General features: G+C 44.4%; 1 protein-coding gene across 1 annotated transcript in view; it reads left to right on the top strand.

Annotated features, from left to right (window-relative positions):
* WRN (WRN RecQ like helicase) overlaps positions 1-26,000 on the top strand; it is a 248,339-nt gene that overhangs the window by 71,186 nt on the left and 151,153 nt on the right. The window contains exons 11-14 of the mRNA XM_082247844.1: positions 9,358-9,433; positions 20,577-20,644; positions 22,956-23,064; positions 25,435-25,503. Of these exons, the coding sequence (XP_082103970.1) occupies positions 9,358-9,433; positions 20,577-20,644; positions 22,956-23,064; positions 25,435-25,503 (322 nt within the window). The remainder of the gene's footprint in view (positions 1-9,357; positions 9,434-20,576; positions 20,645-22,955; positions 23,065-25,434; positions 25,504-26,000) is intronic.

Raw genomic sequence — 26,000 nt, 5'->3', positions numbered from 1 at the left:
TTTAAACATGGGGGATGCTGCTGCTGCTGCGTCAGAGGCATCAGTCTCCTTGGTGCCCATAGATCCTCTAAAGAGGCAAAGATTTTCCCGCCTACTGTGGCTAAATTGTCACGAGTCAGTGGAGTTGTCCTAAGTGCTTAGATAGACAGTATCCCTTGAGGACTCTCTGTTGAATAATTGGGCAGTTACATCTGTGGTGAACTCTCAAGTCTCCGGGCTGAATAAATCCACCCTAATTCCAGTGGAGGAGTCTCCAGGTTTTTAAAAGATCCTTTTGACCGGAGAGCCGAGACTTTTGGTCCTTAGGGCGGTGTTCACCATAGCATTGGTGTCCCAGACTTTAATGGAGTGGGCAAAGTTTATGCGCCAGGATCTGGAGAGGGAACAGCTTCTCCCTGCCTTTGCTGAGCTGGTGGACCAGTTGGTCCAGGGGTTGCAGTTCGTCTGTGAGGTCTCTCTGGATTAGGGTCCCATAATCTCTAGGCTGTCCGTGACAGCAGTTGTCCTTTTGCGCAGGATATGGCTGAAATGCTGATCTGCGGACCAGACTTCCAAGAAGGCCTTATCTAATCTTCCCTTTTGTGGGGGATCACCTGTTCAGATCCTCCCTGCATGATATTATTAAGCAGGATTTCAAAACAAGGGCTCTAAGTAGTCTTTGACGACCTCCTCCGGAGGTTCCAATAGTACCTGGTTTGGTAAGCCTAGAGCGTGGACCTCCCTGATTCAAGGCAAGTGGGTCCACGAGCTCATTTGGTCCGACTACAAGATCGCGTTTCGGGCTTATCCTCCAAAGAGGTTCTTTCCTTCCTACCTGCGTTTATGCCCAGATCGCCTGCGAGGTCTCTTTGGGGCGATGCAAGACTTGCTACTACAAGCGGTGATTATTCCGGTCTCTGAATCAAACGTTTTTTTTTGCATGGGTTTTATTCAACCATGTTTACAGGACCCAGGAAGGAAAGCGAGGTATGTCCAATATTGGACCTCAAAGCTCTGACCAGCTTGTGCGGGTAGAGATGTTCCGAATGGAGTTCATTCACATGGTAATGGCATCCCTACATCAGGGGGATCTTCTGGCCTCTACCGATATCAAGGTTGCTTACCTTCATATATGTCGGTCATCCATGCCTCCTCGGCTTGTCGTGGGTGAGGAGCATTATCGAGAGGTCTTACCTTGGCTCCTTGGGTCTTCACAAAGTGTTGGCATTGTTGTGCCATCGGGGATTTGCGGTACTGTTGTACCTGGATGATCATCTTCTGCGATCAGAGTCTCCGGCTGCTCTGACGGACAACCGGGAGATTACTGTGAAGACTCTGCAGGAGTTTGTTTGGAAATTAAATTTCCAGGTACTGGCTCTGGTTCTTTCCACCTAGTTGGACTAACTGGGTCTGCTCTGGGCTCGGCCTCAGCCAGGGTGTTCCTCCCATGGGGCAAGCTTCAAAATCTACAGGATGCCATTCGGCTCCTGTTGTCCAGCAGCCGGTTGTCTTTCAGGACTGGCATGCGGATGCTTGTTCTGATGGTGTCTATCTTCTATTTGGTGGCTTCGCTCTATGGGGATTCGATAGGCAAAGTCTTCCTTCCCCTGTATTGGATGGTGGTCACCACGGATGCCAGCCCGTCTGAGTGGGGTGGCGTTTTTGGCATGGATTGTGCTCAGGGGGTCTGGACTTCGGAAAAATCCGAACTACCGATCGATATAATGGACATTTCCTCCTGAGGTGTTTCATCAGTTGTGTCTCCGGTGGGAAACTCCCGAGGTGGTCCTGTTGGTCTCTCGTCTTAACAAGAAGGTGCTTAGGTTTGTGGCATGGTCTCAAGATCCTCTCGCCAATGCTACAGACGCACTGGTGGCTCCTATGGGACTAGTATCGTCTGCGATACATCTTTTCTCTTCTAGAACTTCTGCCAAGATTCCTGCATACAAATAGACAGATATACTCAGCGCTGAACAATCAACAGGTGTGTAAGACTGATAGCTGAACACTAAAGGTCAATCTAAGTAAAACCTCCAAATAAATCAAATATAAAAGTGCAGCGCAATCGAGATATAGCTTTCCATGGATGCAATGGAATAACAAATGACATACATATATCAAAGATAAACCATAAACAGTGTGAATAATTGAATAATGCAATATAAGTATAAAGCAAGTAAATCTCAGTCCATAAAAATCCTAATGGAGGAGTGCAGTAAGGTAAACCCAGGAGTGCAGTCTAGGTGGCTTTAATCAAATCTGTGATGCTCAGAGTGCTCTTCAAGACCCATCATTATGGCATGCATATGTGCTCATCTCAGGATTAAGACCCCACAGGGTCAGATAGCAAGTATGATCACTCAAAACGAAATCTTCAAAATCCCAGACAGGCTGCTTTAAACAATCCTTATGATCAAGATCCCACAGGGTCAGATAGCATATATGCTCACTCAGACAGCAATCTTCAGAACCTCTGACAGGATGCTCAGGCGGCGGGCTAGCAAAAAAGCGCCCTCCGCCTTCCCCTGCCTAATCTGTCTCGTCAGATCCTGAATCTGACTCGGCGGCTGTGGACGTGGCCCACCCTGCGGGGTCTGCAGCCACGCTCCATGCCTGTAGCTGCACACAGAAAGCGCTAGTTGATGCACTTTTCATCTGTGCGGGAAACTTTAAACATGGACGATGCAGCTGAAGCTGTGGCGGAGGTATAAAATATAAATATGCACTAGGTCCGTGCGCCCCTCCTTTTTTTTTTTTTTTTTTAATCTTTTCTTCAGCTGCGGCAGAGGTACCAGTCCCCTCTGGTACTCACAAGCCGTCTCGTGTGGAAAAAGTGTTTCCTTATTCCTCCTATTTTTACTTTTTACTTTTTTGTTGCAAAAGAGTGGGAACGTCCTAAACGTCCCATTGTGGTTCCTAAGTTCTTTGTGCTAAGGTATCACTTTGAGGAGTCCCTCCTCAAGAAGTGGACTGTTCCACCGGTGGTGGACACCCTGGTTTCCAGGTTGAACAAGGCAACCATGATTCAGTAGAGGAATCTCCAGCTTTTAAACATCTGGTTGACAGGAAGGCGGAGTCTGTGGCCGGCAATATGTTCACAGTTGCTGGTTCGGTGCTTAGGCCAGTTCTAACCATTGCCCTGGTGTCGCAAACTCGGACCGAGTGGGCTAAACGTTTAAACTGTGACCTTGAGGGCGAGCAGCTTCCTCCTGCCTTTGCTGAATTGGCGGACCAGTTGGTCCAGGGGCTGCAGTTTGTCTACAATGCCTCTTTGGATGCGGCTCCCTTGATTTCTAGGCTGTCTTTTTCGGTAGTGGTGCTTAGGCGTGAATTGTGGCTTAAGTGTTTGGTCTGCAGACCAGACTTCTAAAAAAAAGCCCTGACTAATTTACCTTTTTAGGGCGATCGCCTGTTTGGGGCTACCCTTGATGACTTCATTAAGAGTCTCCTAGGGGGAAGAGTACTTTTCTTCCTCAGTCTGGGAAGGGTAAAGAACCTCGTCGCAGACGGGGCCCGTGTTTCTCGGCTCACAAGAAGTTTTTTCGTCCCTCCAGGTCCACTGACAAGGGCTTCAAACCTTTCAAGTCCTCCTTGAGAGGTTCCAAGCCGCCCTGATCTGGCAAGCCGAGAGGGGGATTCTCTAGTCTCGCAGACAAGGCTCCTTCACCATGAAGGTGTGCCCTCACCCATGCCTGGGGTGGGAGGGGATGTCTGGTTTCTGGGCCCGTGGACCTGCTGGGTAAACAACAAATGGGTCCACAAAGTGATACTGTCCAGTTACAAGATAGTTTGGTTCTTGCCCTCCGGAAATGTTCTCACCTTCCAATGTGCATCTGTCCCCGGACCGATTGCAAGCTCTCTTTGTGGAGGTGCAGGACCTGCTACTTCAGGATGTGATTGTCCCACTTCCGGTATCGGAACGTTTTCAGGGTTAAAATTTTCAGGGTTTAAATTTTAACCTGTTCACGCTCCCAAAGAAGGAGAGCAAGGTACGTCCGATTCTCGACCTTAAGGCCCTGAACTGCTTTGCGTGGGTACAGAATTTCAGAACGGAGTCCATTCGCAGAGTGGTGGCATCCCTACATCAGGGGGATTTTCTTGCCTCTATCGACATCAAGGATGCTTACCTGCACATTCAATATGTGCCCGACACCAGCGCTTTCTCTGTTTTGCTGTAGGAGAAGAACATTATCAGTTTGTGGCGTTACCCTTTGGTCTCGCCTCTGCTCCTCGGGTCTTCACAAAAGTGTTGGCTCCGGTTCTGGAGTTGCTACGTTAGCAGGGGATTGCGGTACTTGGCTATCTGGACAACCTCGTCTTGCGAGCAGAGTCCTCTGCTTGCCTTGATGGACGACCTGGAGATCATAATACAGACCCAGAAGGAGTTTGGTTGACTTTTAAATTACCAGAAGTCTGCTTTTATTCCATACAGAAAATTGGATTATCTGGGTCTGACTTTGGACTCCGCTCTAGCCAGAGTGTTTCTTGCTCTGGACAAACTCCAGAAGTTGCATGCTGTGATTCATCTCCTGCTGTCCAGCAGATGGTTCTCCCTCCGGACCTACATATGGGTGCTGGGCCTGGTGGTATCTACCTTTTTTGAGGCGGTTCTGTTTGTACAGTTCCATATGAGGTCCCTTTTAACCACTTCTGGACAAGAAGGTTTTGCCCCCTTAATGACCAGGCCATTTTCGCGATTCAGCACTGCGTTACCTTTAACTGACAATTGTGCGGTCGTGCGACGCTGTACCCTAATAAAATTGATGTCCTTTTCTCCCACAAATAGTGCTTTTTTGGTGGTATTTGATCACCTGTGCAATTTTTATTTATTGCGCTTTAAACCAAAAAAAAAAAAAATTCACTTTCTGCTCATATTTTTTTATCCTTTTAGGCCATTTTGTATTCTGTTACATATTTTTGGTAAAAAAAAATCTGAATAAGCGTATTTTGATTGTTTGATTGTTGATTGTTTGCGCAAAAGTAATTGCTTCTACAAACTAGAGGAAAGATTTATGTCCTTTTAATTTATTTTTATTTATTTATTTTTTTACTAGTAATGGCGGCGATCTACGAGTTTTAGTGGGACTGCGACATTGCGACGGACAGATCGGATCGCTAACTGATATTTTTGATGCTTTTGGAGGATCAGTGACGTTACTACAGTAATCAGTGCTAAAAAAATATGCACTGTTGTTGTAATGATGACATTGGCAGGGAAGGGGTTAACCTAGGGGCGATCAAAGGGTTAAGTGTGAGCCTAAGGGAGTGTTTTCTAACTGTATGGGGGAGGGACTTGTGGAATCAACACAGAGAACTGTGACCCCAATTTTAGATCAAACATTTGCACTGCAGTAGTCTGCGGTCAGTGGACAAGTCAGTCCTGTCCCTGGACAAGCCTATTTGGTTGACGCCTGAGACCAGACTGTCCTTGGCTTGGTGGCTCAGAAATCTTGCTCTGGAGTATGGGAACATTTCTGCTTCCTGCCTTTTATAATATACTTATGATGGACACCAGCCTAAGAGCTGGGGAGGTAGCCTAGACACCTTGTCAGGGCAGCCAACTTGGTTATTGAAGGAATCTCATCTTCTGATAAACATCCTGGAGCTTCAGGCGATATGGCTGATCCTTCTGCATTGGATCACCCAGTTGGAGGATTATCTGATCCAACTTCAGTTCGAAAATACCGTGGTGGTGGTGGTGGTGGTGGTGGTGGTGAAGATCAACCATTAGGCAGGAACCCTGAGGTCTTGCTAAGGCATGAGAGGTAGAGAAAATCTGTTCATAGGCGTAATATCACCGTCTAGCCCTGTCGGCCATGTATATTGCAAGCAGAAACAATTGACAGGTTCCCTCAGCTGGCAGCGCCTTGATCCAGGAACATGTGTTCAAGTCTATTTTCCTCTGAGTCCTCTTTGACTATAGTTGGGCATACTCCTCTTTTAGAAGAGGATTTTCAAAGTGTTATGCAGGACTTTATTGTAGATTACCAATTAACTATTTAATCCTAAGCACATAGGCTACAAACCCGCTAAAATACCTTCCCCTGTATACACTTAATCACTGAAGTTGCACACTGATGAGCCTTCCTCTGAGGAGTAAGTCTTCTGCTATGACCCTTAAGTTGAAAAATACCATTTTGGCCCTTACTGATACAAGATTCCACACCTTGAAATGGGAGGAGAAGTCTGTTGCTTCAACCAGTATCTGGCTTTTAGGTCTTTTTCCCCTTTTAAAGGCCCTAAGGCCTTAATTAAAAAAACTGTTCTTCGCACCCTGTTGTTGGAGTTGTTTTCTGTATGAAGATTGGAAGCACCTTATCAGATTTTTGCTTTTCCACTTCTTTGCTGCTATAAATGGTCTGTCTCTGCTGTGGATCAGACTAGCTCTCACCTTAAAGCGATGTTTCGGCCTCCCCCTCCAAAAATTAAAAGTCAGCAACTACACCTACTGTAACTGTGGACTTTTAATATTGAGACACTTACCTGTCCTGGAATCCAGCGATGTCAGCACCGCAGCTTGCGGCTTCACGGCCGGGTCCCTACTGTGCATGCGCAAAGCGCGATGCGCTCAGTTACTGGCCTGGGAGGAGGAGGGGGCCCAACTTCTGATGTACCTCGCCGCTGCAAGGTCTGACGGAAGTGGGGACAGGGTACTTGTCAAAAACAGATACCCCCTCCCCCCTGAAATGTGCCAAATGGGGCACCGGAAGGGGGGGAGGGGAGGAGACAGATAAAAGGAAGTTCCACTTTTGAGTGGAACTCCGCTTTAACAAAGTGATTACTATTCCAGTGGAGGATGTCCCTTCCTTTAGGGTGTCCACTGATAAGAAACTGGAAGTTTTTCTAGGGTCATGTTTTCCTTGCAGGCTCTATTTTGCCTTCAGTTATGGCTATAGTTCTTGTCCGCCAGACTGGCTAAAATCGCTTAAATGTGATCTCAGTGATGCTAACATTGACCTGCTGATAATTGATCACATGGACCAGATGTCTCTGGCTTTGAATTTTAATGGTGATGACTTGTTGGAAGGCTCTCCCATTCTGTTCTGCATTGGTCTTGTGTCAGTACCCCTGTGCAGTGCTCTGTGGCTGATGTGCTGGACACTGGAATTTGGTTGCAAGAAGCGTTTCCGCACAGCCTTGGATGGTATCCTCAAAGATGCTACTTGAATTAGAGTACTTTTCTTCCCCAGCTGAAAAATTCTAAGGAGCAGACTTGCAAGTCTTTTCCCTTTACTACTTCTCTGGAGCATCCCTTTCCCTTCGACTTGGTTCTCCAAATACCTGCAAGACCTAGCATTCCAAGTCTGCCAAATCTACCGACAAGCTCTCTTTGGTATGAAGGTGTGCCCCCAGATTTCAGAGTGGAGGGGGGGGGGATATTTGTTGTCCTTCACAGATACTTGAAGGTCTTGCATTCCCCTTGCCCAGATGCAGAAGTTGTTTCCCAGGGTTATAAACTTACAAAAAAGGGGAATATGGGGGATATAGGTTTGAATTACATAGTAGGTCTCATCCCTGGTATACGAGAAAAGAAAGAGAACATTCCCCACAGGGTGGGACTGTTAACAACTCACAGGCAGAAGTCATTCAAGTATATGGTGGAAAAGTATTTAAAAAGTTTTTACCTTTTAATAAATAATTATTAAAATGTAAAAAGCATAGTATAGTAATGACAAAATACATAGAAGAAATTGATTTTAAACTGATTGTAGACTCAGCAAAATGGCACAAAACATGGATAAAACATGCATGGCTTGTTATACAATGGCTCACAAAAGAACGAATGCAATACAAGGCGAAACTCAAAGCGTTTCAGAATATTCTTTCTTCAGGGGTATCAGATGTCTTGTAATTACCTAAAAATGTTTTAATTAGACAAGTAGTAAGTATGCTTTGTTTACAAATGAGTAAAAGCTTGAAAATTAATAATGGTCAAACGGAATCATTTAAACCAAACGTGGCCAAATGCCAAAGCTGGTGAGGGCCTAGATAGTATACCTACATCATAGAAGCCAGTAAGAAATCTAACAATCAGGATTTTAAAAACAAAGGACTGGATAATTGGCAGCAGCATGGAAGAGATGGAGCAAGGAGAGATGGTCCCAGGGTCCCCCCCGCAAAACAGTCTCTCCAACAAGATCCGAAAACCCCAGAAAAGGACCAGCATATGGGGGTAGAAATCAGACTAAATTGAAGGCTCTATTAAATTTAAAAAATTAACATGGCTCAAAGTATTGGTGCAACAAAAGACCTAAAGAGAAACCCCTATTCTTCCAGATCATGAAAAAAGAAAAAAAAAAAAAGGGGGAAAAATGTTTATATATATATATAATATGTATGTGTGTGTGTGTGTGTGTGTGTGTGTGTGTGTGTGTATATATACAGTACAGACCAAAAGTTTGGACACACCATCTCATTCAAAGAGTTTTCTTTATTTTCATGACTATGAAAATTGTAGATTCACACTGAAGGCATCAAAACTATGAATTAACACATGTGGAATTATATACATAACAAAAAAGTGTGAAACAACTGAAAATATGTCGTATTCTAGGTTCTTCAAAGTAGCCACATTTTGCTTTGATTACTGCTTTGCACACTCTTGGCATTCTCTTGATGAGCTTCAAGAGGTAGTCACCTGAAATGGTCTTCCAACAGTCTTGAAGGAGTTCCCAGAGATGCTTAGCACTTGTTGGCCCTTTTGCCTTCACTCTGCAGTCCAGCTCACCCCAAACCATCTCGATTGGGTTCAGGTCCGGTGACTGTGGAGGCCAGGTCATCTGGTGCAGCACCCCATCACTCTCCTTCTTTGTCAAATAGCCCTTACACAGCCTGTAAGGTGTGTTTGGGGTCATTGTCCTGTTGAAAAATAAATGATGGTCCAACTAAACGCAAACCGGATGGAATAGCATGCCGCTGCAAGATGCTGTGGTAGCCACCCCAAACCATCTCGATTGGGTGAGTACCTTCTGAAGTGTGACATAGTCATGAAAATAAAGCTCTTTGAATGCGAAGGTGTGTCCAAACATTTGGTCTGTACTGTGTATACACACACACACACACACACACACACACACACACTTGTAAACTAAATGAGTACAATTATATATATATATATATATATATATATATATATATATATATATATATAAATATATATATATATAAATATATATATATATATATATATATATATATATATATAATATGTATGTATGTAGGGGTAAAAACACATATGCACATTTAAAAATAAAGTAATATTATAGTCATGGATTGAATGATATATATATATATATATATATATATATATATATCCCAAGGTGTTGCTTTATGGTATTTTTTTAAAATTTGCTTATAATGTTTTCTTTTTCCAAACAGATCAATGTGTACCTGAACCAAATACTGACCAAATAGCTTGCTTGAAGACCTATTTTGGTCATTCAGGTTTCAAACCGTAAGTATACAAAAAGTAGGGATCAGGCAGCGTTATTTTAGTTTTTTAAAACTATGATCTCAAAACTATTATAACACTATTATGCTCCAGGTGGTACTCAAAAATGTTTGTCGTTAACTTGACCATTTTCAGTTATAGATTTGTATTATTGATGCTATATATTGTATTTGTTGAATCAATTAAAAGCCCTCAATTTTTTTCTTAAAGCATAACTAAACCCAAAACCAAAAATGTAATATATTGTAACTTACCAGTAATTGGACGTGGTGGCTTTGTTCTCTTTTTTTAATGTTTTCATTTATTTATTTTCATCCATTGATCAACTAGTAATACACCTCCTGCCTTGGGGTGGCTATATTGACTTCTCCACTGTATCTTTGGGGGAGCAACTTAGCCACACTTGGCCAGCAGCACTGTCAATCAGTGAAGAGGGTAGTGTTAGATGGACTTTACATAAGAGACCAACGATTTAAAGCCTGACTCCAGCTAGCTAAGTAAGTAAAACTGACTGTTGTAAGCACCCCTGTTGCTGGTAAATGGTTTATCTCAACCCTCTGCCACCTTTGCTGGACAGCTTGTTAAAGGAAGTTTAGAAACAACCAACAGACTTAATGGCTGGTTTACCAGATAAACTGGTATAGGAGGAACTGCTAGCGACAGACTGTATCATATATATAATTTTTGATTTTGGCCATAGTTACATTTAAACTCTCACTGTCCACTTTGGATATTTTACCTGCTACTTTTGCTTTCACTATGGTTAGAAAAATATCTATAAAAATTACATTCTAAAATTAAAAAAAAACTCTATTATGGCAAAAAAAAAAAAATATATTAATTTATTTAATAGTGTCTCCTTGTTTGAATATATGGAGGTGAAGACAACTGGAATGCAGAGAGCTAGGGAAGCCCCCTGATTCATGCAATCATTTAAGTTGGGAGAGTACAATAAAATAGTCTCCTAAAATCTGTTTGCAAAGTCTTGCTGGTTTACAACTTAAATGTTTCAGCCTAGAATGAAAGGAATCACTGCAAAGGCTTAAATTAGTAAAGTGATGCGGAAACATTACATTGGGAAGAGATTTCAGTTGCAAATTGCTAAATAGGCACTCTAAGGGCAGAGGAAGATGCTGATGTCGCTGATGTCATCAGGATGATTCGGCTTCTAGTGCACACTCTAAAGCTGGCCATACACTATACCAGGCTTCACTAAATGGCAGTGTCAGGGCTTACCTTTGTTGGGAGTCATTCAGGCAGAGATTTATGCTCACCCTTGCAAACAAACACAGACCAGGGTGACCAGGTAAGAAGCCACCTGGCCTGTGAGTTTGTGCACGGGGGCTGTTGAGGATAACCAGGTCCAAATACAGGCAAGGACTAGAGCAGGAGAACCGTCAGGTGAAGCCAGGGGTCAGATGCCGGAAACAAATAGGAATGCAGGAACTCAAACAACAGGAACCAAACCAGGAAACCAGAATCAATGAACTGACACTGCCCTTAGGGAGGGGCAGTGTCTTATACCTTGTTAATTAGGTATCAAATACAGCTGGAGAGTTACTGACAGGTCTGAGCCTCTGGTGAAATCCAGCCCCCTAGTGCTGCAGGCAATACAGGAATAAACAGGAGTTCTCCAAAGTCCTGAAGTGGCTCAGAGGCTAGTTTGCAGACTGGGAAGCCAGAAGGACACAGGTTCAATACCTCTGAAAGGCGCCAGTGGGGTGGCCACGCCTAGCCGTCTGGCGGGTACGACTAGAACCCTGACAGGCAGACTGTTGTCTGGACCAAGTTCTGTTTGAGCCACTAGCCAGCCAGTCCCCAGTGAACCCCCCCACACTGCAATGATTGGTCGTGAAGACCACTGTTATCCAAAAAATGTCACATGTGTGCCCCACGCCCCAGCATCACAGTAGAACGGAGATGGAACATCCTCCATCCAGACCTGCAGCCTGCTCTGCCTCCCAGTTCCTGTGCTCTGACTGCTGGACGCTGAAAGGTACAGGAGCACTCTGCTAGGTACCCCTGGTGTAAGGGGGCACTCTTCTGGGGACACCTGATATAAGGGGGCACTCTTCTGGGGACACTTGATGTACGGGGGCACTCTTCTAGGGACATCTGATGTAAGGGGGCACTCTGATGTAAGGGGGTACTCTTAAAAATTTACAATAAATATTATTAAAATGCAATGGAAATGGTGCATTTCCTATTTTTTTGCTAGTTCTAAAATTACTACATGTATACTAGGATCGGAATCCTAGCACAAACCTGAATTTCAAACCTCTGATGGAGGAAAAGTTTAATGACTGGACCTTGAGATTTAATTCAGTACCCCCCTGACTAGATTGTACAATCTTATTTAAATTTACCAAAATTATGTGATAGAAGGACTTGCCTAAACAATCTATTTAGTTTTGCTCACTGAGGCTGGCTCTTGCACTACATAGTTAATGGTAGAGTTAAAGCAGATTGTACACTCTGAATACCATATAGCCAGCTTAAGATATGCCAACACTACCACCCTAAGTAACTGGTACCCCAAATTGGACCGAGTTAGTGCCTGACATATCAAGAATACTTGCTGAAGAGAAGTAATGTAAAAATTAAATCAAAGCAGAAGAAAAACATATGCAGTACATCTCTGCAATACATCTGACAATACAGGCATACCCCACTTTTAAGTACACAATGGGACCAGAGCATGTATGTAAAACAAAAATGTACTTAAAGTGAAGCAATACCTTTTTTCACTTCTCAATGCATGTGAATACACTAGCTCTATAGGAAATCTTGGTCAGCTTCATATGGCTCTGCTCTCAAACCATAAGTGACAAGGACACCAAACTTGGGAAGCACGTTAAGGGGACCCAGGACTATGACATGGTAGATTACCTAGGCAAGCTGGTCAGCCCCAAAATTGGATATGTTGTAGTTCTGGGTCCCCTCTCGATGCTCCCTAAGTTTGGTGTCCCTGTCACTTATGGTTCGGGAGCATTTCCATGCCAAGCTGACCAAGATTTCCCATAGACGCCAATGTGTCCGTACTCGCGAGTGTATGTAAAGTGAGGATACGTAAAGCGGGGTATGCCTGTATGTTATACCTTTTAAATAAAATACCCCAGAAATATACCCTTTGGGCTGAGAGAATGACGCTCCGCTACTAATTTTCAATTTTGGGTTGACAGCACACATTATGAACTGAGTGGTGCCAGCTCTGCCCATGCTCTTTTGCTAAACCAAATCCATGGTCTTCTTATCCACAGCTAAAGGACTAATTCAATTGTAGTCAAAAATAAGAACTAGAAGGGCAAAATAAACTCTTTGAGATAACCCTGACAGAAAGCATAGAACATCTCTGAATTTCTGTAATGATCCGCAGAATTGTTTTCTTTCTCTTACGTCCTTTGACAGATGCAGCTCTCTATGCTTCTTCACTAATGGGTTATGCACCATCTACAGGAGTAGACCAGGCAGTGAAAAGTTTTCACTCGACACGCCTATAGGGGCTGTCCCTTACAACATAACCCCAGACACACTGTGCTCCAAAATCAGTTTCTTGCTGCCTAGTTTAGGAGTAGGACCTAGGTTCCCTGCTGGGACTTCGGTCTCAGTTTTTGTATTTCTTTTGAGAATGTTTGTTTATTTATCTTTACTCATTATCGTTGGCTAGTGTCAGGGGGATCCTCCTGGTGATCTACAAGTGACAGCAGGGCTGATGTTTCGCACTGGATAATCGAAATCCTTATGGTCTCTCAGCCTGGCCACCGAACGTGAGCAGGTTGTGGTCCGCCCAGGTCTGGCCGCATTTGTGTAAGGGCAGCGGCCATTTTCCCTTAGCTTCCTGAGTGCTTGGTGTAGTTTTCGGCCACCATTTTCAGTGTGGACATAGGCTGCTCTATGTATGGGCAGCGGCCATTTTCCCTTTGCTTCCTTTACCTTTCTATTGGCACCATTGTTGTAGCCTGAGGCTACACAGGCAGGCTCGGCCTCTAGTGATGTTTGGTCACTTCCTCCCAGAAGTTTCTCATGCTGAAGACTGCAGAGTGGCTGCTTCTCAGGGTGCTGATACAGTAAGGGGTGTTAGTCGTTTGGGCATTCCTCGGGCACACTTACCTCCGGTCAGGGCGCATAATAACCTTAAAGGGGGACTCTGGCTTTAGCGCAGTACAGTGGTGCAGACCACGTTTGCGATTTAAAGGGGCAGTACACTCTTTTTTTTTTTCTTTTCTGCAAAATGGAGTCCCAAGGTTAAAATTTCCCCTCTGAATTTATTTGTGCGACCGGGCTATCCGGATCGCAATCCCTCCTGTCTGTCTGCAGCCTTAAAAACTCTGGCGTCAAAGGTGGATCTTGTGATAAGACAAGTTGCTACCCACAAAGGCCGATGCCTACTCCGTATTCTGATTCAGAGCCTGATGTGGTTGCCACGGACAATCCCATCCCTAAGGGATCCCTGTTCTCACAGTCAGACGGTGAGGAGGAGGATTAGTCCTCCTCGACTGCAGCACGGGAACGCGTTCTGGTGGAAGCACTGATTCGTTCAGTAAGGGAAACATTGTAACTGGATGATGAGCCCACACAGTCAGGAAAGTGGGTTGTCTTCGGCTCCCGCAAAGCCCACAAGTCAGGTCAGGTTTTTCCTTGCCCCGAGGATTTTCACGATATTGTGAATAAGCAATGGTGGAGCATTAAGCACGTGCTGGTGGTACCCAAGCGCTTTCTGCGCCGTTACCCCTTTGCAGACTTAGTTTCCAATCGTTGGACAGTGTCACCTAAGGTAGATCACACAGTTTCCCTGCTGAATAAATCCACTGTGGTACCTGTTGAAGACTCCCCAGTGTTTAAAGACCAGACAGGTGACTGGAATCCCTTTCCCGCCACCTGCACTTGTTGGCGGGTTCGATTCTAAAGCCTGTGTTTGCGTCCATTCTGGTTTCTCAGACCGTTACAGAATGAGTCAAGGTGCTTGGGAGCAACTTGAATGCTGAGTTGGTTCCTCCAATTCTAATTCAGCTAACGGATCAGATGGCCCAGGCCATGGTGTACCTAAGTGATGTGGCCCTGGACGCGGCTCCTCTGGTTGCAAGAGTGTCTGCGGTAGGGATTGCCATACACGCATGGTGTGGCTGAAGAGCTAGTCGGCGGACCAGGCCTCTAAGAAGGCCGTAACTGATCTTCCCTTTTTAGGTGATCGTCTGTTTGGTGACTCCTTGGATGAGTGGATCAAGGGTCTAACGGGGGGCAAGAGTACTCTTCTCCCCCAACCCTCAAAAGTTAAGGCACCTTGCAGTAAGCAGGGGTCTTTCCTCAAGGCTCACAGGGGGCTTTTTCGTGCCTTAGGGGCGCAGGAAAAAGACAAACCGCTCAGAGCCTCCGGTGGCAACAAGAAGGGTTGGTCGGGTAAGCCCAAGGCCGGCCAGTCCGGTGCGGCGGGCAAGTCGTCTTCTGCATGAAGGGACGCCCTCACCCGATTCAGGGGTGGGGGGACGTCTGCACTACTTTCGGGAACCCTGGACGTCTCTGATTCAAGACAAATCGGTTCACGAAACTGATTTGTACAGTGTGCAAGATCGAATTTTGGTCTCTCCCAGCAGACTGGTTCTTTCCATCAAATCTCCGTCTATCTCCGGATCGTTTGCTCTCAGAGAGGCAGTGCAGGATCTCCTGGCACAGGGCGTGATCGTCCCGGTTCCTCAGCAGGACAGGTTTCAAGGTTTTTACTCAAACCTGTTCACGGTGCCCAGGAAGGAGGGCAAGGTGCGTCCAATTCTGGACCTCAAATCGCTGAACCGCTTTGTGCGGGTGCAGAAGTTCCGGATGGAATCCATTCGGACGGTGGTGGCGTCTTTAAATCAAGGGGATTTTCTGCCCTCCATCGATTTTAAAAGACGCGTATCTCAGGGTTCGTAAGGTCATGAAAAACCTGAAAAGTCATGGAATTTTAAAATGGCAATTTCCAGGGCTGGAAATGTTTTGGAAAATAATTTAACCCATAATTTAACCCCTGCTTTGGAAAAGTCATGGAAATTTGTTTCACAATTCCTATATATTCGAATATGCAGAAAAGGGAAAAAGGCGCCACTCGGTGTAGCAGATGTAAATAATTTTTTGGACACAAAAACTTGCATGGAGGTAAGCGTCTATCTTCATAGCTCAGCGTCCTAACTGGTCCACTGTGTTTCTGTCCCTGAGGCTGGCCAGGAGATGACACTAGGGTAGAACCAATCAGGGGACTCGGTCAGATCGAGGCAGCGGTGAAGCTCCTGATTGGTTCTCCCCTAGTGTCCTCTCCCAGCTGTTGGCCAGCCTCAGGGACGGAAACACCGCGGACCCAGAAGGACTCGGTCAGATTGAGGCAGTGGTGAAGCGCATACCTCACTGGAGGGCCACACGAAAGTGATGACGCGCACGCGGGGGGGTTTTCGGGGCGGTAACCGGTTTCGGAGCATGCTTCTACCGCTCCTTCAGACCGCTGCCTCGATCTGACTGAGTCCCCTGATTGGTTCTCCCCTAGTGTCATCTCCCGGCTGCTGGCCAGCCTCAGGGACAGAAACACTGCGAACCCAGAAGGACGCCGAGCTATGAAGATAGACGCTTACCTCCATGTAAGTTTTTAATATGTGTCAATAAAATGATTTACATCTGCTACACTGAGTGGCACCTTTCTCTCTTTTCTGCCTGACTGTTTGTGGGACTGTTGCTTCGGCCTAACAAAGAGCTGCCCTCTATGTAAGCGCCGCATTTGTGCATCTGTGCCATCCATACCTGTCCGGCTGCACCTTATCCATCATGACTGCTTGAACTAAAGCTTTATCTATATTTAAATAAATATTTCATATTCTACTGTACATTACAAAGCTTGTCCTTTATTTTAGTAAAAATATGGTGGGTGTAACATGGATTTTCTTCTTATTTAACATGTATACATAGACATTTCATGAAACATTAGGTCATGAATATTTACTTGAAGTCATGGAAAAGTCATGAAATTTTTTTGGTAAAAATGTGTACGAACCCTGGACTATCTACACATCCCTATTTACGAGGGTCAGCAGTGGTATCTCCATTTCGCGGCGGCGGAGGAGCACTTTTAATTTGTGGCATTACCCTTTGGTCTAGCTTCTGCTCCCAGAGCCTTCACCAAGGTTTTGGCCCCGGTGCTGGCTTTGCTACGCAAAAAGGGGATTGCGTTCCTCGGTTATCTGGACGATCTCCTGTTAAGGGCGAGCTCTTGTGCAGCCTGTCGGGCGACCTGACATCCACGGTTCAGACGCTTTAGGAGTTCGGGTGGACCATCAACCTCCGGAAGTCTGCGCTGACCCCGCCAGTGCGTCTGAATTACCTGGGCATAGTCTTAGACTCCTCTCAAGCAAGGGTCTTTCTTCCAGAGGAAAAACTCTAGAACTTGCAGGGCGAGATCAGGTTCCTGATGGACAACGATCTCTCCTCCCTGTGGACGTGTATGAGGTCCCTGGGGCTGATGGTGTCGACCTTCGAGGCGGTCCCGTTTGCCCAATTCCACACTAGGCCTCCTCAAACTGAGATTCTTGCCAAATGGAACAAGGATCCGCAGTCCTTGGACAGGATGATATGTTTTAAGTCCTCTCACGAGGTCGGAGCTCTCGTGGTGGATTCTGTTGCCAGCTCTGAGCCAGGGCAGGTCTTTTCTACCGCTGTTGTGGATGGTGGTCACCATGGATGCCAGCCTGGTGGGCTGGGGTGGAGTGCTGGACACTGTGCTCAGGGTACATGGTCGACGGAGGAATCATCTTTTCCGATAAATGTCCGGGAGCTCAGGGCGATCAAACTCTGCCTGCTCCACTGGACGTCTCGTCTGAACAGTCTTCCGGTTCGGGTGCGATACGACAATGCCACGGCTGTGGCTTACATCAATCACCAGGGGGGACACCAAGAGTGCCCGGGCGGCCAAAGAAGTGGCCGAGATTCTGACCTGGGCAGAGGCCCATGTTCCGGCTCTTGCCGCAATTCACATTCCAAGAGTGGAAAGATGGCAGGCGGATTACCTGAGTCGTCCGTTCTGGATCAGGGGGAATGGTCCCTGCATCCGGAGCTTTTTCGTCCCCTTTGTGCCCGATGGGGAACTCCGGAGGTGGATCTGTTTGCGTCTTGTCTAAACAAAAAGGTAGAGCTTTGTGGCCAGGACTCGAGATCCTCTGGCCGACGCCACAGACGCATTGGTGGTGCCTTGGAGCCGGTCTCAGCTGATTTATGCCTTCCCATCGATACAACTGTTGTCGTGGTTCCTCCGCAGGTTGGCGGTGGGGAAGGTGTAGGTGATTCTGGTGGCCCCAGACTGGCCTCGCCGGTCTTGGTACGCAGACCTAGTAGAGCTGGTCGTCTAACCTCCTTGGCGGCTGCCTCTGAGAGAGGATCTGCTGTCTCAAGGGCCGATCTTCCATCCTACTTTACGGTCGCTGGCTTTAACGGCATGGCTGTTGAAGGCCAGGTGTTGAGAGACCGAGGTCTCTGATTCCTACCTTGCTGAAAGCTTGGAAGACGACTTCCAGGAAGATTTATCATCGTACTTAGAAGATGTATATTGCCTGGTGTGAGTCGCAAGGGTTGCATTCTCGCTCCTTTTCGGTGGCGAGGGTCTTAGCCTTCTTGCAGAAAGGAGTGGAGCAACGTTTGGCTTTAGGCATGATTAAAGGTCAGGTGTCTGCCTTAGCCATTTACTTTCAACATCCCTTGGCGGCTAATTCCTTGATTCACACCTTTATTCAAGGGGTGCGTCATCTTGCTCTGCCGATGAGATCCCCTTTACCTCCGTGGCATCTGAATTTGGTTTTGTCCGTTCTTCAATGGCCTCCCAGGCCTTTCAACGGCCTCTCCGGCCTATCAGGGAAATTTCTGTCTTTGTTGTCTCAGAAGGTTGCCTTTTTAGTGGCTATCACCTCTGCTCCCAGGGTGTCTGAGTCGGCTGCTCTGTCTTGCCATTCGCCCTATCTGGTCGATCATAGGGATAAGGTTGTTCTGCGACCTAACCAATCTTTCTTCCCTAAGGTGGGGTCAGCCTTCCACCTCAATGAAGACATTGTTTTACCTTCTCTTTGTGCTAAGCCCAAGCATCCCAAGGAATTTGCCTTGCATTTGCTGGATGTGGTTCGGGCGATCAGGGTCTACCTGTCAACCACGGAGTCCTTTCGGACTTCTGATTCTCTGGTTGTTCTTCCTGAGGGATCTCGTAAGGGTTCGGCTGCGTCTGTGCGACCATATCAAAATGGATCAGACAGACTGTTGTTCAGGCCTATTCATTGAAGGGTCAGGTTCCTCCTTTCCCTGTGAGGATGGAATTCTACTAGAGCGCTGATTGCCTCTTGGGCTTTTCGGCATCAGGCTTCTGTGGTTCAGGTGTGTAAAGCGGCAACTTGGTCGTCTGTACACACTTTTACTAAATTCTACAAGATTGAGCTGATGGCATTCCTTTGGCCGCAAAGTTTTGCAGGCTGCTGTTTGCTAAGGAGACTTGGTTTTTCTCTCTTTAGGGGGTAAAATTTTGTTCTGGGGTAAGCTCTTGTTGTTTTTAGTTGAGCTTTGTTGTCAACCAGTTTGGCTACGTTTAGCCTTGGATATACATTAACGTTTGGTTGCGTTCGTCCCGCTCCTCATGCCTACACTGCTTTGGGACGTCCCTTTTAGTGAAGAAGCATAGCGAGCTGTGTCTGTCAAAGGACGTAAGAGAAAATTGGATTTTTGTAAGAACTTACCGTAAAATCCTTTTCTCTGAGTCCTCTGACAGACGCAGCTCCCACCCCTCTATTTTGGGGGTTTGATTGTGTCCTCTTTCACTGGTTGCTATGAAACTGATTTTGGAGCACAGTGTGTCTGGGGTTATGTCGGACAGCCCCTATAGGCGTGTCGAGTGAAAACTTTTCACTGCCTTGTCTACTCCTGTAGATGGCGCATAACCCATTAGTGAAGAAGCATAGAGAGCTGCGTCTGTCAAAGGACTCAGAGAAAAGGATTTTCCGGTAAGTTCTTACAAAAATCCAATTTTGGGATTTCACATGTCACACAACTTGGGTTCTCACAAGTCGGATCCCAAGTTGAGGCAGTGTGAACCGAGCCTTAGACTTATTGATCAGAGGTAAGGATTGCTACACATGTAAAAAAAAATGTTTCTTTGACTTCCAATCTATTTAAGTAACCAGACTTTTTATGTATCTTACTATAGATATTACTTTTTAGTTTGACTTTGTAATAAAATTGCAGTTTTTTTCACAAAAATAAGCTAGTTAGGTGACTAAAGCTTAAAACATTTTTTTTTGTGAAATCCAACCAACATGAAACTGATCATAGGTTGTTGATACTGTTTTGTCACATTTTAAAGCGGAGTTCCAGCCATTTACTCACCTGTCCAACGGTCCAGCGATGCGGCCGCCGGAAGCCTCGATCCTCTCCCTCGGCGCCGGCATCACTGCTGTGGGCACCCGGCTGTTACAGTTTGCGGCTTCACAGCCGGGTACCCACTGCGCATGCGCGAGTCGCGCTGCGCGCCGTGATTGGCCGGCAATCTTCTGGGACCTCTGACGTGTCCCAGAAGATTGCAGGGAGGGAGGGGGAGAGGAGAACTTCCGCTCAGGGCGCCGCGGCGCTCCGAGCGGAAGTGGGAGCGGGTACCTGTCAAAACTAGGTACCCGCTCCCCCCCCCCAAAAAATGACATGCCAAATGTGGCATGTCGGGGGGTCAGGACTCCCTAAAGCGGAAGTTCCACTTTTGGGTGGAACTCCGCTTTAAGTAAGCAAATCAAATGAATCAGCACTTTACTTTCAGTGTTTATATAACTTTATATATACCTGTTATTTATTTAAACGCATCATATGGACCACACATCCAGGTAAGCTACTAGGTGCTGATGTTGAGTACAGGACAACTGTGCAAGATGCTGCATCTTTTAAAGCAAGTCAGCGATGACCATACCTTTTTATCCTCACAGATTCCCTTTAAGATAAACTGAGTGGATCCTGTGACTTCAGCAGGGTTTCCTGCATAGCACTAGTAGCTCAGTTACTAACAAATGTTGCCTTCAGCTGCTTTATTTAATTACTAGGTTTACTATTTCATTAAATCTTCTATTTCACATATTATTTTTGCAATCCTAACAATAACATTTCTTCTTTAATTCAGAGTTCAGTGGAAAGTCATTCATTCAGTTTTAAAAGAAAGAAGAGACAACCTTGTTGTCATGGCAACAGGTAAATGAATTATAATGCAGTGCTGCACTGAAGCAATAACCGCGCAAGACAGTGATTTCTATAAATGGTCTCTGTAGTCAACCTCTGCATCACAGTAGTGTGGAGAGAATCAGGCTTTTGGCTGCTGCATTGCTCACATTCTGTCTCCTCCGTCTTTTATGACCGGGAGGGGGAGGGAATGTGAAAAATCAGGGGTTACACATGGAATGAAGAACAGGAGGGACATGGGATGAGGAAAAGTAAGGAAGTTTCAGCCCGTCTGTATTTATACACACACACATATTTTGTATTGTTTTTGCATTTGTAGTACTGCACAAATGATTTACTTACTTGATAAAGAGAATCTTTAATTTCAGTGAAAATCGGTTAACACTTCCAATTCCAATTAAAATAAATCTGTTGAGAGAAATGTGGAGGATGTTATTGCTGACCCCCTGTAGAAATGTTAGTTATCTGCCTACTTCTGGCTTCAGTACTTTCTAAATTACTGACCCAGAATAAACATGCAGATCGGCAAAGCGAGAAGTCCGAACTCCTGATTTAATTATTTAATAAGTACTAACGCCGTTGGATCTGCTTGACAGTCAAGAAACTGTCATTTTGAAGAATGGTTAGCAATGGCAGATTTTACTGTAGATCTACATTACAGGTTCTCCCTAAATCTACAGAGTTATTCTAAATTGTTTTAAGATTGTATTCACTTTCACCTAATTTCTTTTGAACAACTGTGCATTGTTCCTTCAGTTCATATCTGTCATCTGGTGTGAGTGAAGTTATGTAACACAATATGATCATGCTCTGTTGCTGTCAGGGCTACTATAGGAAGTGAGGTAGAATGTTATTAGCAGGTTTACGCTAATGAACTCCATAAGCGAAAACCCTGTTTAATGCACAGCCTGTCATACATTAGAGACCGTTTCCACCCATATTATATGTTTGTAAGTTCAGGTTTGTGTTGTATTTTTAAATCTGGTAGTTCTACAATTCTAACTAAAGTTGCCCATACCCTATGCCAATTTTAGCCCATTCCTGATGAATTATACAAAATTTGCTCAGTCGGTGGCTCTGTCTGCCGTCTCCTGCCTGACATACCTCAATTGAAAAATCAAAGGAAGCAGGTAGAAAATTGTATGCTGAACAGCACCTGCATACATTTGGCTGTAGGCACAATTTGCCTACAGCCAGCTGTCAAAATACAGTTGATGCAGTGAGTTATTTGTCCATCCATGCAGTGTAATGGGATTGGAGGAATCTGTTTATTTAGCCTATAGGCTGAATCTTTAACTATGTTCAGCTTTAGTTTGCTAGATTTTGGCTGCACCCTCTGTGCTGCATAATTTGCAACAAGATTCGTGCTGACTGAGTAAAACACGAATCCTTGTGCAGGAAATATTTGTCTTAATATCTGGACTGTCATGATAGCAGGCAAGTTACAACGGGGTTGGTTTACTAAAACTGGAGAGTGCAAAATCTGGTGCAGCCCTGTATAGAAACCAATCGGCTTTTAGCTTCAGCTTGTTCAATTAAGCTTTAACAAAAAAAAAACTGGAAGCTGATTGGTTTTTTGTGCAGAGCTGCACCAGATTTTGCACTCTCCAGTTTTGGCAAATCAGCCCCAATGTATTTGTGATCAGGCAGCTAGTGCAGCACAGTTCAGAGAGTTACCAAATACCCAAGTAGAGTTTATCAAATAATACCTAGGTTAATGCCCAAAATGTCAGGCAGAGGGCTAAGATCTTGTGACCAGTAATGCCTGTGGTCAGAGTAAGGAAAGGGATGGTCTGGATTACAACCACAATGGTATTTCTTGGACAAACATGCACAAAGCTGTAAAGCCATGACTAAAGACTAATAAAGAATACTATTTTGGATGTTATCCTTAGTGCCGACCATCCCTTTCTTTTCTTTAGAGATGTCAGCAGCCTCAAGGTCTGAGTAATAGGCGGAGCTTTTATGTTGTAAGGTTATAGAACCTATACACCTGTTTTCCTTTAATACTTGTGGTCTCCCTACATTTGATCTTTTCCAAATTATTGACTTACCATGCCTTGTTCTGCACTGCATTTTTTTTGTGAGGGGACCATATTTTTAGGAGCAGAGTTTTACTTCCTCGTGTCAAAGTGTCAAGCAGGGAGGACAGTTAGCAGCACAGTAGTGACATCATCAAATCTTACTCCAAATCACCTAAGAATAGCAGTCAGAGAAAGCAGTGCCTTAGATCTCACAGCGGGGGTATAGTTTAGGCCAACTTTAAAAAATGGTGATTCGGTTTGTATAAGTGGCTCTATTCATTTTTTTTATTTTGTATTAGGTTATGGAAAGAGTTTATGCTATCAGTTTGCACCAGTTTACACTTCTGGTATTGGGATTGTCGTCTGTCCCCTGATTTCACTCATGGAAGACCAAGTATTGCAGCTAGAGTAAGTGCTGCTCTTCTATTTTGTGTAGACTTCTGTTTGCTTTGTTCCTTTGAGAATTTCTTGATTTATCTTGTTAATCGCATTCTGTCAAAACATAATGCAAACATATTTGTGTTGTTCAGCTACATTTGTCGGAAAAGTAACCAGGCCTATATGTTATATTGCCTATGTGGTCTTATGAAGAATTTGCCTGAGGACCTGAATATTTTGCTTGCTTACAAATACAAGGTTTTTCTGTTCTGATAAAGAACTGCGGCAAGATGACTGCTGTAAAGGCATTCAGCGTTTTAAGTTTATAACATCCACCCAATACTGAATTTTCAGTTGTGGGTGGAATGAGATTTTTGGCAAACCTTTCCATCAATATACCATAAAACAACAATAACCAGTAATTATTTTAAAAAGCTGACACCCTTAAACGGTTAGTTCACTTTCACCAAAAAAAAAATAAAATAAAAATAAACTACCTATGCAGATAAGGGACATCTGTAGATAAAAACAAGCCATATAGTTTTGACCAAAGTTGAATAATGGCCGTGCTATAGATGTAAGACTTTTTCATACTTGATAAAGCCGGACTTGAAAAGTTCTAGGATGTTGCTGATCTACGCCTAGTGTTACTTCTCACCTTCACCATCACAGGAGTGAGCTCAGAGCTACTGCATCAGGGAAGAGAGAGCATGGAAAGGGGTTTAAATCCGAGAAAGCAATATTTCCTGTGATGATGCAGGAGAGCAATAATGCCAGGCTTCTCTTTGCAACGGCCTAGAAGTATTTCAGTCAGGATTCATTAGGTATGTAGGTGGCCTACACCTATAGCAACGACATAATTCAACTTTGATCAAAACAACATGGCTTGATTTTATCTACAGATGTCCCTTATCTGCATAGGTGTTTTTTTTTTTTTGGTAAAGGTGAACTATGACTTTTAAGGCCAGCCATAGACGGCACAAATTTGTAGTTGCAGCAAAGAAATTTGCACGATTCCCCTATCAACACAGACAGTGTTGACTAGGGAATCCCTCCTACCAAGACCTGGTCTTCTCCCTGCGGCGGGGGGGGGGGTTGAGTTGTTTGAAGCTGTCACCGCCGGAAGAAGATTGTGATTATTGCAAGCAGCTATAGCAGCCACTAGCGATAATTGCAAGTAAATCTGGCAGTCTGGTTGTACCCAAGTCGATCATCTTGGTACATTTAGCCTGCCCATACATGATTTGAACTGTCTATGGCCAACCTAAGTGTGAATGTCTTTTTGAGCATCCTATTTTCCCCTAAAATCAGAATGCTTGGAGAATACTGCCTCATATTGATGACTATCCTATTTCACTTTCTCCACCCACGCCTAGCTTTTGACCTTTAAGGATAATTGGTAGGCCTGGTAACCGGCAGGGGGGGTGAGACTAAAGGCCCTTACACACTTGACGGAAATCGGACGAAATATCCTCCGATTTTTCTCTCTTGCTCAGCGTTCATAACCGTTTTTAGTTGACCGTGCATAAATGTTCACAAAATTTCTCGTCCGATTTTTTATTTTCTGGAACATTTGTTCCTAGACATTCCCGGGTCGTCAGCAACTTCAAATCATGCACGGTCTTTCGTATCCGATTTTTCGCAGACGTAATGCATACACATTAAAAGAAAATTGGTCGTCTGGGGACAGACGATAAAAATTTTGGTGTTTGTCCCTCTGTTTTTTTTCGTTGAAAATGTCGGCATCGGCTGCTGAAAGTTGTGTACACACTAGCCGAAAATCGTACAATTTTACCTGGGACGGGAATATTCGGCAGATTTTCTACTAGTGTTTACCCCACTTAACTGCTAACTTTGGAAAGCTAAGTTTGCATTTGCATACCACAGGACCTGGTGTTTTAGGGACCCCAGAGTATTGAAAAAATAATTTACAGATATATACATGCCCCTGAGGAGGTCTCCTTTTTACCACCACTACTGCTGCTTTATAATAACTTTTTCTTTTTTACATTTATCTTTCTGCACTGTTTGAGATTTATTTATTTCAACTTTGTGGAACTATTTTATGTTTTTAGCTGTCTGAAATATAAGATATCCACATATTCTGAAATGTTTTCATGATTAATGCTCCTTTTTGTTCAGTTTTGGATGAAGAGTAGAAGGTTTTTCATTTACAAAAATTGAGATGGTCCCATTGGGGAAACTTTTCTTCACGTTTTTTTCTTGTCCACTATACTGGAAGGTAATGCAAAGTCCCCAAAACAGGGTTACAGCTGTCAATAAAAACACTTTCTGACGCAATCCAAAACATAAGCGATCATTTTGGCAAAAGTTCATCTTTAAATTTTAACACATTCCTCTTACCCACACTTATTTTATTGTGTTTCTCTTTAATATTAGAATGTCAAACATCCCTGCTTGTTTTCTTGGATCTGCGCAGTCCAAAAACGTCATGCAAGATGTGAAGGCGTGAGTACTTCAGTTTTTCAATATGGTTGATGACCCTTGTTATGGAACAATAAGATAATTCTTGTTGTCTATAGTTTTCCAATTTTATTATTTAATTTACTACAAGAGAAAAAAAAGTAAAAAATATATATATGTATGTATATATAATATATATATTCCATATAACATAAAAAAGCTGAACTCTGAAAGCCAACGATCTCCTCCACTGGATTGCATTGTATGGAGTGGTGACTAGTTGAGCACAGAGGAGGGAAACCTGCAGGAGTGCAGAAATGGGTAAGTATATCACCTTATTCATGATCCTCTAGGTCAGTTGTTCTTAACCGTTTTTGAGTCACGGACCTCTTTACAAATATGATTAAAAAAAAAGCCATGGACCCCCCTCCCCAGAAATTAATTTCACATAAACACAACCTTGCAAGCAATAAATGTGTACTTTTTTATTGAAATGTAATTGCCTCATACTATATGGCATACACAGGTTGAAAAAAATAAAC

Source organism: Pelophylax lessonae (assembly GCF_965119305.1).
Source record: "Pelophylax lessonae genome assembly, chromosome: 1".
In the NCBI taxonomy this organism is placed as follows: Eukaryota; Metazoa; Chordata; class Amphibia; order Anura; family Ranidae; genus Pelophylax; species Pelophylax lessonae.
This window is presented reverse-complemented; position numbering and strand designations above follow the sequence as displayed.